Source organism: Cupressus sempervirens, chromosome 2, assembly GCF_028749045.1.
Source record: "Cupressus sempervirens isolate cs-2001-9-10 chromosome 2, ASM2874904v1, whole genome shotgun sequence".
Taxonomy (NCBI): domain Eukaryota; kingdom Viridiplantae; phylum Streptophyta; class Pinopsida; order Cupressales; family Cupressaceae; genus Cupressus; species Cupressus sempervirens.
In genome coordinates this window covers 279,274,682-279,292,098 of record NC_143119.1, presented here as the reverse complement: position 1 = coordinate 279,292,098, position 17,417 = coordinate 279,274,682, and the positions used below count along the sequence as shown (strand labels likewise).

Genomic DNA, 17,417 nt, shown 5'->3' with positions numbered 1-17,417 from the left:
TATTGTGATGAATCAACACTTAATAGGAGGATGGCTAAATAGAAAGGGATTGAGGAATGTGATTCATACAATTTAGGTACTAATGATGATCCTAGAATGGTAAGTATTAGGAAAGCATGCAATGCACAAGAAAGGGAAGACATGCTTAAATTACTCATAGAATATAAGGATGTCATTGCTTGGAGCTATGAAGAACTAAAGACATATGATCCCCAAATTATTATGCATGATATTCCACTCAAACTCAATGCCAAACCTTTTCGACAAAGGCAAAGACCTGTTAATCCTATCCTTGAACCACTGATAATGAAGGAAGTTAAAAAGTTACTAGATGCTAAGATCATTTTCCCTATGTCCCACTCTACATGGGTGGCTAATTTGGTACCTGTGAGAAACAAGACCAAAGAAATTCATCATTTCATAGATTTTTGTTATTTGAACCTTGCATCTCAAAAGGATAACTATTCATTGCTTTCACTAGATGAAGTTTTACAAATTGTAAATGGTTCAAAGATGATGTATTTCTTGGATGGATATTCAAGTTATAAGTAGGTAATGATTGATGAAGAGGATAGGTTAAAGGCGACCTTCACAACTAAATAGGGGACTTTTTCCTATAGAAGGATGCCTTTTTCCTACAGAAGGATGCCTTCTAGACTGATTAACGTAAAGGCTACATTTCAATGAGCCATGGACGAAGCTTTTAAGGGACTGATAAAAAAGTGTATAGTTATCTACATGGATGACTTAACTATCTTTTCAAAGGATCAAAGTACTCACATAGCTGATCTAAGATAGGTATTCAACAGATGTCATAAATATGGTATATCTCTCAATCCCAATCAATATTTGTTTGGGGTCACTAAGAAAAAGCTCCTAGGTCATATTATATCTGAAGAAGGAATCTCCATTGATCTTGATAGAATAGAAGTTATTCTAAAGTTATCACCACCTCACAGTCAAAAACAACATAAGTCTTTCTTTGGTAAGATAAATTTTGTGCAAAAATTCATAAGCGGATTCGTAGAAATAGTTCGTCCCCTTAATGATTTACTCAAAAAGGGAGCTAAAATAGAATGGGTTCCAAAGATTAAGAAATCATTTGAGGATATCAAAGTGGTCATTTCCATGGCTCCAATACTGGTAAGTCCTGACTATGAACTTCCTTTCAAAATACATTCCTTTGCTTCGGAACATTCATGTGTTGGGATCTTGACCCAGAAAAAAGAAAAGGAAGATGAAAGACCTATTGCTTTTATGAGTTGCCCTTTGAAAAATGCTGAGTTGAATTATTCCAACCTTGATAAATAGTATTTTTCTTTAATGAAAGAGATGAAGAAGTTCCACCATTACATATTGAGAAGCAAGGTGTATGCTATTGTACCTACTCTAGTAGTGAAGACGTTATTGATGCAAAATGAACTTGGTGAAAGATGAGGGAAATAGATGGCAACACTACAAGAATTTAATCTAGAAATCCAACCTATGAGATTAGTTAGAGGTTAAGGGTTATAAAAAAAGATAGTGGATAACCAAATTGAAGATAAAAAGAAGTTTAGATTTGATAGTTAAACTCATATGGAAGACTAGAAGAAGATGGTTGTATCTCAAGTTGATATTGGTCAAGGTGTGGTGACAAATGTCTGGTACCAAGATATTGTATACTATCTTTTACAAAATCAATACTCTAGTTGGATGAATAGTTCACAACGTAGGGGACTCAAAATGAAGTGTGAATCCTACATGTTGCATGATAGAACTTTGTCCAAAAGGAACTATGAATGAATCTACCTGAAGTGTTTGGGATGCGAGGAAGTAAAAGAAGTTTTGGAATAATTTCATGATAAGTATGGTACAAGGCATGGTTTAGTAGAAGCAACTACTCATATGATTTTAAGATTGGGTTATTTCTAGCCCACAATATTCAAAGACACTTTTGAGCACATATGCACTCGTCATATTTGTCAGATGAGTGCTAATAGGGAAAGACATCCTGTGATGCCATTGCAACTAGTGTTCAAGATATGCCCCTTTTCAAAGTGGGGGCTAGATTTCATTGGCCCAATTAACCCACCTTCATCGACTAGACACGCTTTTATTCTCATAGCTACTGATTATTGTACACGATGGAGAGAAGCAGAGATTTTCAAAAAGTGCACTACTAAGGTGGTTACAAATTTCTTCAAAGAACACAGTCACTAGATTCGAGATGTTGTTCTCTTTAGTGTACAATAATGGATCAGCTTTTGCATCAGTGTTCCTAGCTCAATGGGCATTTGAAAATCAGTTCATTATCAAGTTCTCTTCAAATTATTATCCACAAGGGAATGGTGTCATGGAATATACAAACAAGAACTTGATCACAGTAATAAGACGTTTATTGAAGGAGAATCCGAAAAATTGGCATACACAACTCAAATATACTTTATGGACAAATCGAGTAAGGGTCAAGAATGCTTTGGGGACATCTCCATATTTGCTTGTTTAAGGACAAGAACTAGTATTCCCACTTAATCTTAGGGTTCCTATTTTGAAATCCATGAGTGGGTATGCTAAAGATGCTGACAGAGTACAAATTAGATTGATGAATCTTTTAGAAATGGATGACAAATGGATAGTTGCATTAGAGCGCATGGCTAAACATCAAGTTGTCATCAAGAGGTGGTTCAACAAAAGGGCCAGGATCAAATCCTTTAGAATTTATGACCTTGTTGTACTTTGGGATAAGGTGAAAGAAAACCCAGGCAGCCACACCAAATTTCAACACTTGTGGATTGGTCCCTATCAGATTGCCCAAATTTTTTCATGGAGAAAATAATTTTAGGCTAAGTTCCTTATAGGGGGAATTGGTTTCGTTGCTTGTCAATGGAAAATTTCTAAAATATTAATTTGAATCCTAGAAGAACTACCAAATAAAAAAGGAAAAAAAAGAAAAAAATTAATTATATAGATTTCATTTCTGCTAGTGTGTTTATTTTCTGCAAGTGTGTTTATTTTCTACAAGTGAGTTTTCTTTTTAGTTGTGTGTTTTCTTTCAAAGTTGCATCAATACAAGGGGGTAGGTGCACTCAAGATTTTATATCTTACTAACTACTCTTTTGGTTCTAATTTCAGGAGAGGTATTTCTTTGTCAAAACATTTTGACGATTGTATATCTTATACCAACTAAGGAATGGATTTTACTTATAGTAATAGGGGAATTTTAGTCTTGGATTCAGGATTTTAGATCAACAAGTTCTCGACACTACACAAATTTAAAGATTGATTGTCTAAGGTGTTGTCAAACCAAAGTTGAAGACAACAAGGGATGATCCAAGCCCCATTGGTTCAAACAAAAGGGTCTTCTCAAAGGAATTTCTAAGATTGTTGTTTGGCGTGAGAGTTTCTAAAAAGTCCTTAAAAGAGGAATGCAAGGGATGTTCACCAAAGATCAAATCCAATCGAATCCAAAAAATGACACCAATATCTTGACCACACAATCTAAGCGTGGTCAAGATATAGAAAAATATTTTTAAAAAGGAAATGGTGTTAAGATTGAAGGATTCTAAAAGCTCTAAAATAGGTAATCAGATAAATTAGGATATGCACTCAAAATAAGCTATCTAATACCAAAACATTGCTTCATCGAAGAATCAAATGGTGACATTATGAACTACATTAAGTAGTCAAAGGATTACTAAGAATTTCAAAAGTGGCAACCCGCTAAGAGCCCTCAAACTGATTCTCTCAACTAGTTAGACAATGGATCAACAAATAGCTTTTGTGGAGATTCTCGATGAATGAGCCAGATGAGGTGGAAGATGGTTCCTGAGTTGTTGGAAAATTTTGATAGATTGCATTTTGAGATGTCCAAGAAAATCATACACTGAGCACACACTAAACTTGGAGCTCAAGAATTCTAAGGTTTTGACTGCAAAGTGACTTGAAATATCCTAGAATGTGCAGGATGCAATTGGTGTTTGACACATGATGGGCGAATGTTTGTTGATGAAGAAATGCCTTTCTCATTTCTTCCTTTTTGGTGGGGCAATTTGTTGTGGTCCCACAATGCATACCCCATTTCTATTCAAAAATAGAGACCCCCTACTTTATTTTTTTGGCTTTTTGAAGCTCTAGTCTAGGGTCCGAGTCATTTTGGGATCTTACTTAGTCTCCTTGATTGCATTCAAGTCCTTCTCGAGAAGCTCGATTGTTCAGAAATCAAAATTTTAAACAAAGAAGGCTTTTTTTGCAAATAAAGGGCACACCAACACACCTCATCTAATGCACAAAAAGGGAAGAATTTTTTTTTTTTGTGCAAATGCGCAACAACACAAATGCGTGGTTGCGCACCGGCACGGTACAAAATATGGGAAAGGTTCTATATAAACCCCCCCTTTCTTACCTAACTTGTTTTCTTTCGCTTTCACTCTCCTCCACATACTCCTCGGCCACAACTCCCTATTTTGTGAGGTCTGAATCCCCATCCTTGCAAAAGACAAACACAAAATCATCATTAAGGTTGGTGCACATTAGCACACCTCCTCAAGTTTGCTGACGCGCACCAATTCCTACTTAAAACTTAAAGAAGTTGGAAAATGACCCAAGTTTGGGTGCGCATCAGTGCACCTTCCTGAGGGCGTTGATTTGCACCCATGTACACCATAATAAACTCGAAAGCATTTAAAAGCACATGAGATTATGTGCGCATTAGCGCACCTATTTAGGTGCACATTAACCTTTAGTGCAAAATGCTTAAAGCACAAACACAAAAGTGTTGCACATTAGGTGCACCTACTTGGTGCACCTGATGCACCATTTTTTAAAAAAAAAAATCTTATTAGGGGTTTTAACTAGGTTTTCTAGTTTTTTTTCAAACCATTAGGTTTCTAGGGTTTCATGCAAATCAATTTTAGGGCATTGATTCTAAACTAATGGGTGTCTTTTTGCGTAGATTCAATGACATCTTCCTCATTTTCCCTTGGCGAGAAAATGGCACCAAAACCTATCGTTTTTAAGTTCCAAGGTGTTCCAATGAAATCAAGGTTTTAGGATGACAACTCAGAGATTAGGGATACATATTTGGGACATATAGACTTGGGGGAATTCTTGAAGATTTGCAATAAATTGACTAAGAGGACCCAAATGGTCTATGCACTCATCAGATCAGGACTTGTCAACACAGCATCACACCCAGTGTCAGTGCAATCTTCTGAACTCATTATAACACTTGCGAAACACTTTGTCCCTAAGGAGAAGGTTGTGAAGAGCATAACATGGGAAATTGTCCTTGATCTCGACCAAAGAATATTGAGAAATTATTTTATCTCCCATGAATAGATCAGTTCATCAAACTCACCTATGAATAAGTAGAAAGGTGGTGTCGGGAACAAATTGAGGAGGCCTCTAAAATCATTCAAACTCTATACCTTATTGAGAAGACTCCTTTGGGAAAGAAAACTAGCAAAGTGGACATGACCTGAGGGTACATGAAAGAAGACATTGGATACTCGATAGAGGGTGAAATCCTAGCACCTCCACAGCAAGGAGAAGAAAATGTACAAGGGTCAAAAGATAATGGAGCTCCACGAGTCCAGGTTGATCCTCAAGTGCCACCAGTTGCACTAAGCCAGACTGAGATAGAGGTTGAGATTCAAGAGGTCTCCCCACCTTGTCAAGCAGAACAGGCATCTCCTTCAGCACCAAAAATAAGAAAGATTAAGACTCCAGCAAAAAGGAGACAAAAGGTGATCAAGAATGTGATCCATTTCCCTTCCATCCTTGAACCTATTCCAAAAGAGGGAGAAGAAGAGGATGAGGAGGATGAAGAAGATAATTTGCCACTAAGTCAAAGAACTAAGCTAGCTAGAGCCACAAAGCAGGAATGGAGGAGAAGTTCAATGGCTACACCTCCATCAATCCCAAATGAACCTCTGCAAACTACTACATCAAAGGATGAGATGCAACAATGGATTGATGAGCAGTATGTAGAGGGCATTGATGTCTTTAAGATGTCAAATTTTGACTTTATGCTCGTAGGTACTGAGTTGGTTGGGGATAAGATCCGAGATATGCCGACTAATCAACCTCAATAGGAGGATTGGACTCAAATGCCCCCAAAACCACAAGGACCTGAGATAGTCCCGGAATCCCAACAACAAGCCACATTTTGTGTTGACAATGGATCAATTACTCCTCCTCCTCCAAGAACAGAAATTGAACAGGCCCAGATAGAACCTAAAGGAGAGCCACAACAAGTATCCACCAATGAAGTGTCAAAAGAAAGACAAATAGGTGAATAGCCTCAGCAAACTTCCTAGGACATAGAGGTGAGAATTGTGGGCTCCACTGATACAGGGACTGCAGAAGAGGAACATTCACAAAGGGAAAAGACCCTGGAGAGGAGCAATAAGGGCAAGAGCATAGCAGAATAGACTCTATCCTCAAAAGGAAAATCTCCAGTGTAGCATGTTCCAAGGTGGCTCCGAAAAGAAGTGATCAGGAACAAGAAGCAACTGTTCACTACTAAGGAGGAGGATAGAATGGAACTAATAGAAGTATTAAGGAAACCTGATTCACCTCCTAAGGATGCGCAACCATTAGCGTTCATTATGAGTGATTAGAATCAAGACCTTTTTGCTCATATGGCTATCCCTCCTTTAGAATTAAATGTTGAAGAACTAACTCCTAGAGATTATCAGATCCAGGAAATTATGCTTGGAAATCCCACCTTGGAAACAACAAAGTTGATAGTCACTATAGGGATGAAGGAAGTTTTTCGAAGCCTGGAACAGGATGGGGTAGAGTTGATAACACTTTAGCAATAGAATGAAATCCTAAAAGGATATTTGAGTGAAGTTGTTGGCCCTCTAGATTCTGCTAACCCTAACAAGACTCTAAATGCAACAATTCAAAGGAGAGATAGGGGAGCAGTGCAATTAGACCCATTTTTGAGTGCTTTCCAGCAATGGTAGGAAAGTTTTGATGAAAAAGGCATACTCATCATCCAAGGGAATCTTAAGTTGCTACATGTCATGTAAGAGAATGTAGATAAAATGGTAGTAATTTTGAACCAAGATTTTGGTCTTATGGATGAGGTGCATACCTGGGGAAAAGATTTACAAGCATTATAGGTGATCAAAGGCCAAAGGTATCAAATGTTAATGGATGTATAAATGATTGAGGAGTTGGAAAAATTAGATGATTGGATTGAGAAGATAGCGGATCGTAATAAAGTAATGGAATCATTACATGTGGAAATCCACAGGCTCAAGGACAAAGCCCAAGAGCAAATTTTGGAAGCTGAGAAGCACTATAGTGATGCATACCTGGACATTTTGTAAGATGATGCACGGGAGAAATTAATACCTGTAGATATAGTGGTTGAGAGATTCTGAAAAAACTTTTGATGAAGTTTTGAATGATGATGATATCCGACAAGCACTTAGGACAGAGGAGGCTTTATTAGAGCTTGACATGAAACTTGGGGATTTTCCAAAAACCCTATAGAGGTGGACAACTATAGGCAAAAAGTGAAGGATAAGTACAATGGCTTAGATTTACCGGATGCAGTGCAAGTCACCGAAATAATTGAGAAATTCAAGGGCAAGTACCTAGACATAGTTTTGGTATAAAGGGGAACAAAACCCAGATGTTAGAATTTCAATTTTGACACTCGGTGAAATTTTGCATTTTTTTGGTCTCCGAGGTGTGATGTTGCGTAGCTGCGCCAAGTGCGCTAGGTGCACTAGTGTGCTTTTTGCACCAATGTGTTGGAAGAATTTTGAAGAAGTCAGAAGTGCGCAGGTGCGCTAGGTGCACTTCTTTAGAGGTGCACTTTTTTGAAGGTGCACCGACAGTTAACTGCTAGTTCAAAAATTAGACCTTCCCATGCATCGAAAACACATTCTAACAGTAGTTTAACTCCGACAGATGCCCAGTGAAGGTTGAACTTCTATTTTTGACACTTCTAGACACTTGTACATCAACTCATGGCTCTCTTCTTCTTATTCTCTCATAATTTCTTTTACTTATGACATGTAAAGGCTTGTGCATCTGATTAATGATATAAAAATGGATGGAGTCCTACTAAGCATCAGTTAGATAGTCAGTTTGTTTATTAATTTAGAAGCATATGTTTGCATGAAGATATCTCTCACTCTCAACACAAATTGAGGAGATGATTTCTTATAAATACGGGATTGTAATATGTAATCAAGGCCACCATTATTTTGCAATAATATATACTTTTGGTGCTCGCATTTGAAGTGTAGTGATTCTTGCCTAAGTGTGTTATGTTTTTGTGAATGTATGTTCATAAAATTGTGATTGAGCCAAAAGTTTATTGTGTTATTTCTGGTTGTGTGATCTTTTAATTCTGGTGTTTGCTATGCTTCTACAAATTCTGCTGACATATCTAGTTCGAGATGAGATCACCTATTTTATTCCTACATAGCTTTTTGTCTCACATAAGCGCACTTTTTGTGGCCTTGTGATTTGATGAAAAGTGAAACATCTCATGGTTGCTAAAATTCTCATTGACGATTGCATCAGTGGAATTAAGGAAGTGTTGCTCCTATTTTCATTGGTTACTCACTGATTTTTTGAGAGGCTTAACTCACAGACGTGTTGTTTTCGTAGCTCATGTCCATTAGGAATTTCTCTTTCATGAAATTTGCTTAAACCTCTTGTCACCGTGTCTTTATTATTTTCTTTACTAACCCCTTGGTTAAATTAGGAATTCATATAGTTGCATTCTTAGATTACAGCCATCATAAAAATAGAAAATGCAAAAACATAGTTTCTTTTTTGTGTGTTTTATTCTTTTGAAGCGGCAAACAAATTTTACATCTTATTCGAAGTTATCAAAACCAGCAAAGGCCTCCTCGTGAACATTCACATTTACCTTCAAGTGAGCGGATTCCAATAGGTCACAAGATTGCCTAGAACCTTGGAGTTGATCCCCAAGATTAACTTTTCAAGAGAGGAGTTTGAAAGGATTCATGTCGTTAAGCATCGTGCAAAATGACAGCTCAATAGGTCTTTAGCCCAATAGAGTACAGAGACTCCTACTGAAAATCTTCCTCGATGGCAAAAGACCCTTGAGAGAAGTGATAAGGGAAAGGAGCTTGTTACAGAACCAACCTCTTCAGCCAAGTATATGTCACCCATGGGCACCACACCAACATGGTTAAAGAGGGAGGTTATGTTTCTTCAAAAAAGGCAGTAGGAGCTAACAGCACAGGAAGGAATGAAGGAGATGATTAAAGTAGTGAAGAGGCCTAAGCCACCTAAGGGTGATGCAAGAACATTGGCCTTCATAATGAAGAACCAAGACTAGGACCTTCTCGCACATAATGTCATTCCTCCTTATGCTGACACTGAAGAACTGACTCTGAAAGATTACCAAATCAAGGAGATCATGTTGGTAAGGCCCACGGTGGACACCACCAAAGTGATGATCACTACAAGCATGAAGGAGGTGTTCGGCACATGGATCAAGATGAAGCTAAATTGATAACATTGTGTAAGCAAAATGAGCTACTAAGAGGATACTTGAATGAAGTTGTGGGCCCTATTGACCTAGAGAATTTAGAGATTGCTCTTGCAATGGCACTAGGAAGAAAAGGAATACGAACACAGTTGGATCCATTTTTAGAAGCATGTCAGTAATAGTGTGACAGTTTTGAGGAGAAAGTAGTGCAAATAATACAGGGCAATTTAAACCTATTGCACCACATCCAATCAAGTGTCAACAAGTTAGTTTCTATAGTGAACCAAGATTTTGGGCTAATGGATGAAGTACATACCTAGCCAAGGACCTACAAGCATTAAAATCAAGAAAAGGTCAAAGGTATCGAATGCTTATGGAGGTGTATATTACAAAGGAGCTAGATAAGCTTGATGATTGGATAGAGAAAATATCGATAGGTAATAAAGTAATAGAGGGTTTGCATGAGAAAATCCAACGGATTAAGAATAAAGCTCAAGAGTTGTTTTTGGAAGCAAAGAGGTATATAACGCTGCCTGCCTTGAGATTTTTGAAGATGAGTTTAAGACCAAGCTTTTTGCAGTAGTCCAACAATTCAAAGGGACATTTAAAGAAGCTTCATCAGAAGATGACATCAGACAAGCCTTCAAAACCAAAGAAGCACTATTGGAATGAACACCAAGTTTGAAGACTTTGCAAATACTAGGATTGAAGTCGACAATTACCGACAACTAGTAAAGAATAAATATGAGGCTTTGGATTCACCAGAAGCTACTCAAGTGGCTGAGATAATAGAGAAGTTCAAGAATAAACATCCAAACATCATTTTGATCTAAAAGGGAAGAAAACCCAGATGCTGGAAAGTCAGTTTTGACACTTATAAGATTTTATGATTTTTTGGGAATTGTCACCAAGGTGCACAGGTGTGATTTTCACAAAGATGTATTGACAGTTGATTGTTAGTTCCTAATTTATAGCATTTTATGCACCAGAAATGCATTTTGATGGCATTTCAACTCCTAGAAATGCTTAGAGAAGGCCGAGATCCCATTTTTAGAGCTTCCAGATCATCTTATAGTTTCTTTCTTATATATATTTTTTTTAATTCTTTTGTATCATGTAAAGGATCATTTACCCATTAATTGATATAAACAAGGGTGGAGACATACTTAGGACCATTTAGAGAGTCAGTTTGTATATAACTAGATTTTTTTTATTAGTTTCTAGCGTAAGTTTGCATTTGAAAAGCTCTCACTTTTAACACAAAGGAACGAGATGATTTCTTATAAATACATGGATGTGATACGTACTCCAGGCCGTTATTTTGATGCAATAATATATGTTAGTGGTACTCTTATTCTGCATGTAGTTATTCATGTTGGAGTGTGTTATTTTTGTGAATACATGTTCATGAATAAAAATGGAGCCAATGGTTTTATTGTGTTGTTATGTGTGTGATCTTTTAGTTCTGGTGTTTGCCTTGTGTTAACAAATTTCGTTGTTGTGATGAATATGAGAAAGGATCATCTATTGTTCTTGTATAGCGTCTTGTCTCGCATGAGCGCACTTTATGTGGCCTTGCGATTTGATGAAACGTGAAACATCTTTTATTTTATATTGAGTTCCCATCGACGATTGCATCAGTAGAATTGAGGAAGCGTTGCTCCTAATTTCATTGGTTTCCTACCCGATCCTTTTGATAATTTAATTCATAGATGTGTTGTTACCTTGGTTTATGTCCGTTAGGAATTTCTCTTTCAATTGTTTGCTTTAATATCTTGTTACTATATCTTAGTTATTTGTTTTTTAAACACTTGGTTTAAAATAGGAATTCATATAGTTGCATTGACAATTTGCATTCATCATAAAACAAAAAATACAAAAAATATCTCTTATGTGGTTATATTTCAGACAACAATAGATCAATCAGATTAGCTCGAACCAGCAAATGCCTCCTCATGAACATACACATTTATCTTCAAATGAGCGAACCCGATAGGTTGCAAGATCGCTTGGAACCTTGGAGTTGGTCCTTGACCAACTTTTCAAGAGAGGGATCCGAAAGGATTCTTGTTGTTCGGCATCGTGCAAAACAACAGCTCAACAAGAGTAAAATTAGAATGAGAAGAGCTCATACAATAAAGTGTTGGAGCTTTCAAATCAATGTATTAAGCTCAAATTCTTAAGAAATAAGTGTTATAATTGGTTATAATATTAAATATTTCTAAGTGGATGTAATACAAACTAATATCTAAGCTAAACATAAATTTTAATTAAATATGATTAGAAAAATGTATTTTCATTATGGTGATTAGAGTAGAGATTAAGCCTACACAAGAGTGGAGCTGACTTGGACCGTGAGTCATTAATCTCGACCGAGTGACTCAAAGTTTCTTTATACGTGTAATTTGTACACAATTACATGCATTCCAAAGAAATTGGTCTTGCCCCAAGTTGCCAAACAAAAAAAATCTAGAGATTATCTTCTAAATGAAATTAATCAAAATAAAACAAACAAAATTATTTATCCAACTTTTTATAACAAAGGTAATTAGTTCTACCCGTGTGAAATTTGACTTCAATGTACCTTTAACATCAGCAATTTTAGAGGCAAACGATCTTAAGTTTAAAGGTTAAAAAAACCGTTAGCCAGAAACAAATTAAAAATGTATTTTTATGAGTTCTCTGTCACATGTTTGGAATAACTAGTAGCATTTTATCGTGAATGCTCTATACAGTCAACAAATAGAACTTGCGAAAGAATGATTTTTATAGTATCGACCTGAGAAGAACAGCAATAAACAATTTGATTTTAACAAAAAAATTTGGCTCTAACTGCCAAGTTCCATTATTCTCGGGTGATATGAACAGTGCGGTAAATCAATTATGAATACAACAATGAAGCCCACTGAAATATCGAATTTCTTGAAAGCAGAACACATTGGTACACCGGATACATACAAAATTCTTCAACTTGCTAAAAAATCAACAGATGCCTGTTACTTGTAAAAGTCATTCTGCAATTTGCAGTCATCTCTTCCATCAGCATCTTCAACATAAAGACGGGCAAAACCATCTAATCAATTCAGAAACTATGGCAGCAACTTCAGCAACTATGGCGGTCGTCTCGTCAATCGAACGGCCAGTTTCTAACAGTGACTATAATTTAATTTTGAGTTGGGAATCCCTTGACGAATATAGAATTTGCATCAGAACAGCAGCATGGCAAAGCTAAATGTCAAATTTCTTAGGTTGGTTCCAGTAAACAATGGTTCTCATAATTGAGCTAATAAAATGTCTTTGTGGAAAGAACTTTTCTTTCGAGTTCTGCCTTTTTGTTCCTTTATCTAAAGGCTTTGTTCCACAGCCTTGGTCCCTTTGAATCTGCAAAATTAGGAATATTTCATTCAGCTCTCTCTCAGACACGCACAAAATATGCATAAGTAGAGACAAACAAGCGATGGATCTTATGTTATTGAAGAATTCAACATCCAAAAATTCCTTTAAGTATTCTTTCATCTTGAGTTATTTGAGAAATCCAAAGTCCAAGAAGTCCTCTAAAGTATTCTTTCATCTTGATTTAACTGAGAAATCCAAATCCACAAGTCCTGCAAGTATTTTTCCAAGGGCCATAAAGGCAATTGCTAAATCTCTATTTTTTATGAATTAATGCATAAAAACCCCTGGTTATGGAAAGTAGAAAATCTTCAGTAAATGTAATGCAGCATCATTATAGACCTTCCGTGGTAGCTTTCTGTTGCACATTGCAACATCCCTACACACACACACACACACACACAACCAAAAACAAACTGTCCATATTTACTAAGAAGGTACTAGCCTATCCAAATTTCTCTTCCAGGATAACAGAAAAGCCCAATAATCAAATTTTGCCTTATGAGAATAGATGAGAATGTACAAAAAGAAAAACCCGAGGGAAAAGTAGCCTTGGTCATCCTTCAAATTTGAAATAAACAAAATAAATGACGTATTCAGACAACACTTGGAAGACTAGCAAAATGTATTGTCGGCATTAGTATAAGAAATTTCGAAAACTACAAGTTGAAACACAGCAAATACAAACACAAACTAATACAATAGAAGCAAGATAGCATATTGTGCATTCGACATGGTACCGAGCCTCAAGCCAGGTGGAAAATTTCAATCTTGATATTCCTTGCAATCTTTAAATGAAAATCATCATCAAGAACGTATTAGCCTCTGGCCAAATGGGAAAAGAAGTGATGACATTTGTTTGGAAGTAGATCTACAAGATCAATGAATTAGAGACAGTAAAATAGATATGTGCAATCCAATCTCATCTTCTCTAAAACAGTATAGTGGAGAATTAAAGTTTCCACAATCCATAATGTACGAAAGAAGCAATCCCAAGGAAAAAATTTGTCTACTAAAGAATTTTATTGACAACTAAAGCTACTCTTTCTTGCCTATATCATTGGGATCCGATGATTATTATAGCTAGGAAATACTTATCAAGATGATTTCATGTATGCCAAGAGGTCAGAAACCAAAAAGAAACCAAGTATATAGGGTTGCCCTGATCTTGTTATAAAAGTTAAAAATTTAGGGAGCCCATATCTGTAATATCTATCACTCATGCTAGTGATGGTTGACAGAATGGCCTAAAAATCAATAAAAAAATGGTTTATGCATGTATTCCTGAAGCTTGTTTCATTTTAACATTATAGAAGCGTAATTTGTTTGCAACAGCGTCAAGTCTCTTGAGAGTGTTCCAGTTTGCATTAGGCTCAAAAAGACCATAGTTGACAAGTAATGGCGAGAAAGAAATAAATGGAATGACAACAGTAATGAAATATTGATGCTTATAAACTTTAAAATACAGACCAATAGCCACCTACTCTAGCAGAAAGGAGATTCAGGGATGAAACAGAAAGATGGAAAGAAATTCACGGAGTTTAGCTTAATCCAAATCCCAATGCACCTCAGAAACAAAGATTCAAGGAAGATTCCACACAAAGTTAAATGGATATGGATACAGTATCAGATATGGATATGGCCATTTTTGACGACTCCCAAAATGGATACAGTTGGATACAACAATCATAAGAAAAAAATATGCATAAATTTAACACAATTTTCAAGTTATTATGGGACATTTTCATCACTTCAAAAGCAATATCGACTAATAATTGCTACATACATGATTATAAGTTGATTTAAATATTTTCAATATTCAAAAAAAGGTAGAGTTGCTTTGGAATATAATCTAGAAAAATGGGTAGCTCAAACAGAGAAACATTTAATTTGTCTTCCTCATTTGTGCAGGTTCCTGTTTATACCAGCAAAACAAATTGCATGATTGAAGTTTCTTTTAAAGAAAAGGACTCATCAACAAGATAACATCTGAAGACCAACAATAAACAAGAAGGTATTAATGTAATTGGACCCAAACAAAACCAATAGAAAAAGACAACACAATCAGGGAGTGGACCAGGAACTTGTGCAGCCTGCTAAATTAGTGGGACAATTGAGAAATAGTCTGAGAACTAGCTCAATCCGAAATTCAGTCAAGACAAGTCTGAAATAGAAGCAAAGAAAAAGCTGGGGGGCCAAATGCCAATAGATGTAAGATCTCAAGCTGAAATGAGAAAAGAGTTAAGGTTGCAAGACAATCTCCACCTTCTTGAGGAGTGCAGACCTTGCCAACCAGGTTGGACTGAAGAGTATTGCAGAAGAATCAATCAAAGAATTGACAAGTACAACAAGGTAATGGCAATCATTAGAGTGTAAATGAGGAAAGCCGTAAGTCCCAACTGGAAAACAATAGGCTCAGAAAAGAAAAAGAATTAGTCTGAAAAGATCATGGTTAAGAAATGAAGGCAGACCTATGGTCAGACAAGTGCAGTGACCAGCTGACTTTCGTCAAACAAAGCACTCACAAACTATGGTGCCAGTAATGTAGCATATTTAGCAGAGCATTCAAGAGTTTAAGAGTATCATAAGCACTACCTTACCTGTGCTCAACAATGACCGCAACGTGGAGCGTGACTTATGCTACCAATTAGATCAACGAAAAGCTACACCGCTAGAAAATGCTTTAGGTACGAAACAGAAACAAGCAATGTAACATGGGGATGCATCCCCCCTCCCCCCCCCAACATTTGGGCCGTCTCGGAGACGCGGACGTCCCCGAGACGGGGGACGGCATCTCGGCATTTCGGTTGGCACCACTCAAAGCACCACCACCGCCAGAGACAGTGAGACGTCTCCGAGACGGCAAGAAGTCTCCGAGATGGGGAGACCTCTCCGAGTGTGGGGGTGTGGGGGGATGCCTGAACGTCTCCTGTGGCAAGCAAAAAAGGCACTTAAAAAATTAAAAAGTTGAACTGATTTTTTAAATGTTTTAATGTTTCTAATTTTATGGTATTAGATTGTGGGGCCCATCCATTCCTCCTCCTTTCTTTAAAACCCTTCTATTCTTCATTTCAATTCACATTTGCATTTCTCATTGTTTGCAATATCAAGAAGAAGAAGAAGAGTGAAGAGCTGAGATAAGGATTTGTGCAAGAGTGAAGAAAGTGTTTGCAAGTGAAAAAGGAGAGCCTAGGAGCAAGAAGAAGAGGGTGGTTCTGGGTTTACCAAATCTTGTTGAAGGAGTTTTTCAAGCAAAAGGTAGAGTTTGTAACTTATTTTTATGATTTTCAAATGCATGTTTATGAATGTTTTTGTTTGGTTAAACAACTTTTATTATCTCTAGACTCTTTGAAATGTCTATTTTCATTTGTTTAAACCAACGACTTCTACTCTCTTTCAACTGCATTTAGACAAACAACAAAAACAAAAAACAAAAAAAAAAAAAAAGTATAAAACAAAAATTGACTTCCAATGGTTCCGTAGGATTTGGGCTATTCTGAGTTGATTTCAGTATATAAGAAATAACAAAAAAAGTTAATTTTGTTTTTTTTAAATTTAAATATCAATAAACAATAAGCCTTACCTATTCTGATTTTTTGTTCTTTGGTTGTAACTTGTTTCATTTTGTTATAGTTATGATTATCATTTATAAATTTAAATAAATTATAATAGATTAAGATTCTTGATGTTTTAGTTTTATAGTTTTTTTATTTAGCTTTATTAACTTTTGTTTTTTCATTTTGTGAAATGCAGTGTCACAATGAGCTCCTTCATTGATACTCATAGTGATGATGAGATGGAATTTCATTCAAATAGTGACAGTGAATCAGAATATGAACCTAAGCCTGAGGTTGGGGCTGAGGATGATGATGACATCATTGAGAGGGGTGACCATAAGAGTGACATTGGGGTTCCGGTTGAGCCAAATCAGCAAGGGGCCCAAACTAATTCCACTTCCATGGGTACTGATTTTATACTATTTGGTACTCCATCTATTGATTGCCCCTCCCCAGCTTTGGCACAGTGGGCTAGGGGTAAGTTTGATCCAAAATCTCCTTTAAAACAATTTGCCACTAGAATAACAAGCGGATCAAGAACAGGTGGCACAAGAAAGTGGAGATGCAATATTTGTGGTGAAGACTGGTATGGTAGCATCACTAGAGTGAATGTACACTTCCTCTTTTGAACAGGTAAAGGTGTCCTACCATGTAATTTTTTGGCTAAATCCAAAAACTTGAAGATTAGAATTGAATTCAACAAGCTTTGGGGAGTTCCAGAGGACTTGGGCCTTCTAGTGCCTACTACCTTGGCTGGTAGGCAACAGATTCAGACTATACAGGAGGTGCATGAGCAACAAATACAGTGGCAACAACACCGACGCATTTCTTCTTCTAGACCACAGCATAAAGCTTCATCTACTTCATTGCTAGGGGCAGCCTCTGCACCTTCCTCTACTTATAGCTCTATAGGTCTAGCAGCGACTGAGACGAGCAAGGGGAAACGCAGGGCACAGTCTAGTGACAACAACCCTATAGCAAAATTGTTTGCAGCC

General features: G+C 36.7%; 1 protein-coding gene across 4 annotated transcripts in view; it reads right to left on the bottom strand.

Moving 5' to 3' along the window:
* Positions 1–12,114: 12,114 nt before the first annotated feature.
* LOC149572131 (Nucleotide-diphospho-sugar transferases superfamily protein) overlaps positions 12,115–17,417 on the bottom strand; it is a 137,461-nt gene continuing 132,158 nt past the window's right edge. For all 4 annotated transcript variants that reach the window (XM_089813423.1, XM_089813426.1, XM_089813424.1 and 1 more), the window contains one exon: positions 12,115–12,853. In XM_089813423.1, the coding sequence (XP_089669549.1) occupies positions 12,701–12,853 (153 nt within the window). In that variant the 3' untranslated portion in view covers positions 12,115–12,700. The remainder of the gene's footprint in view (positions 12,854–17,417) is intronic.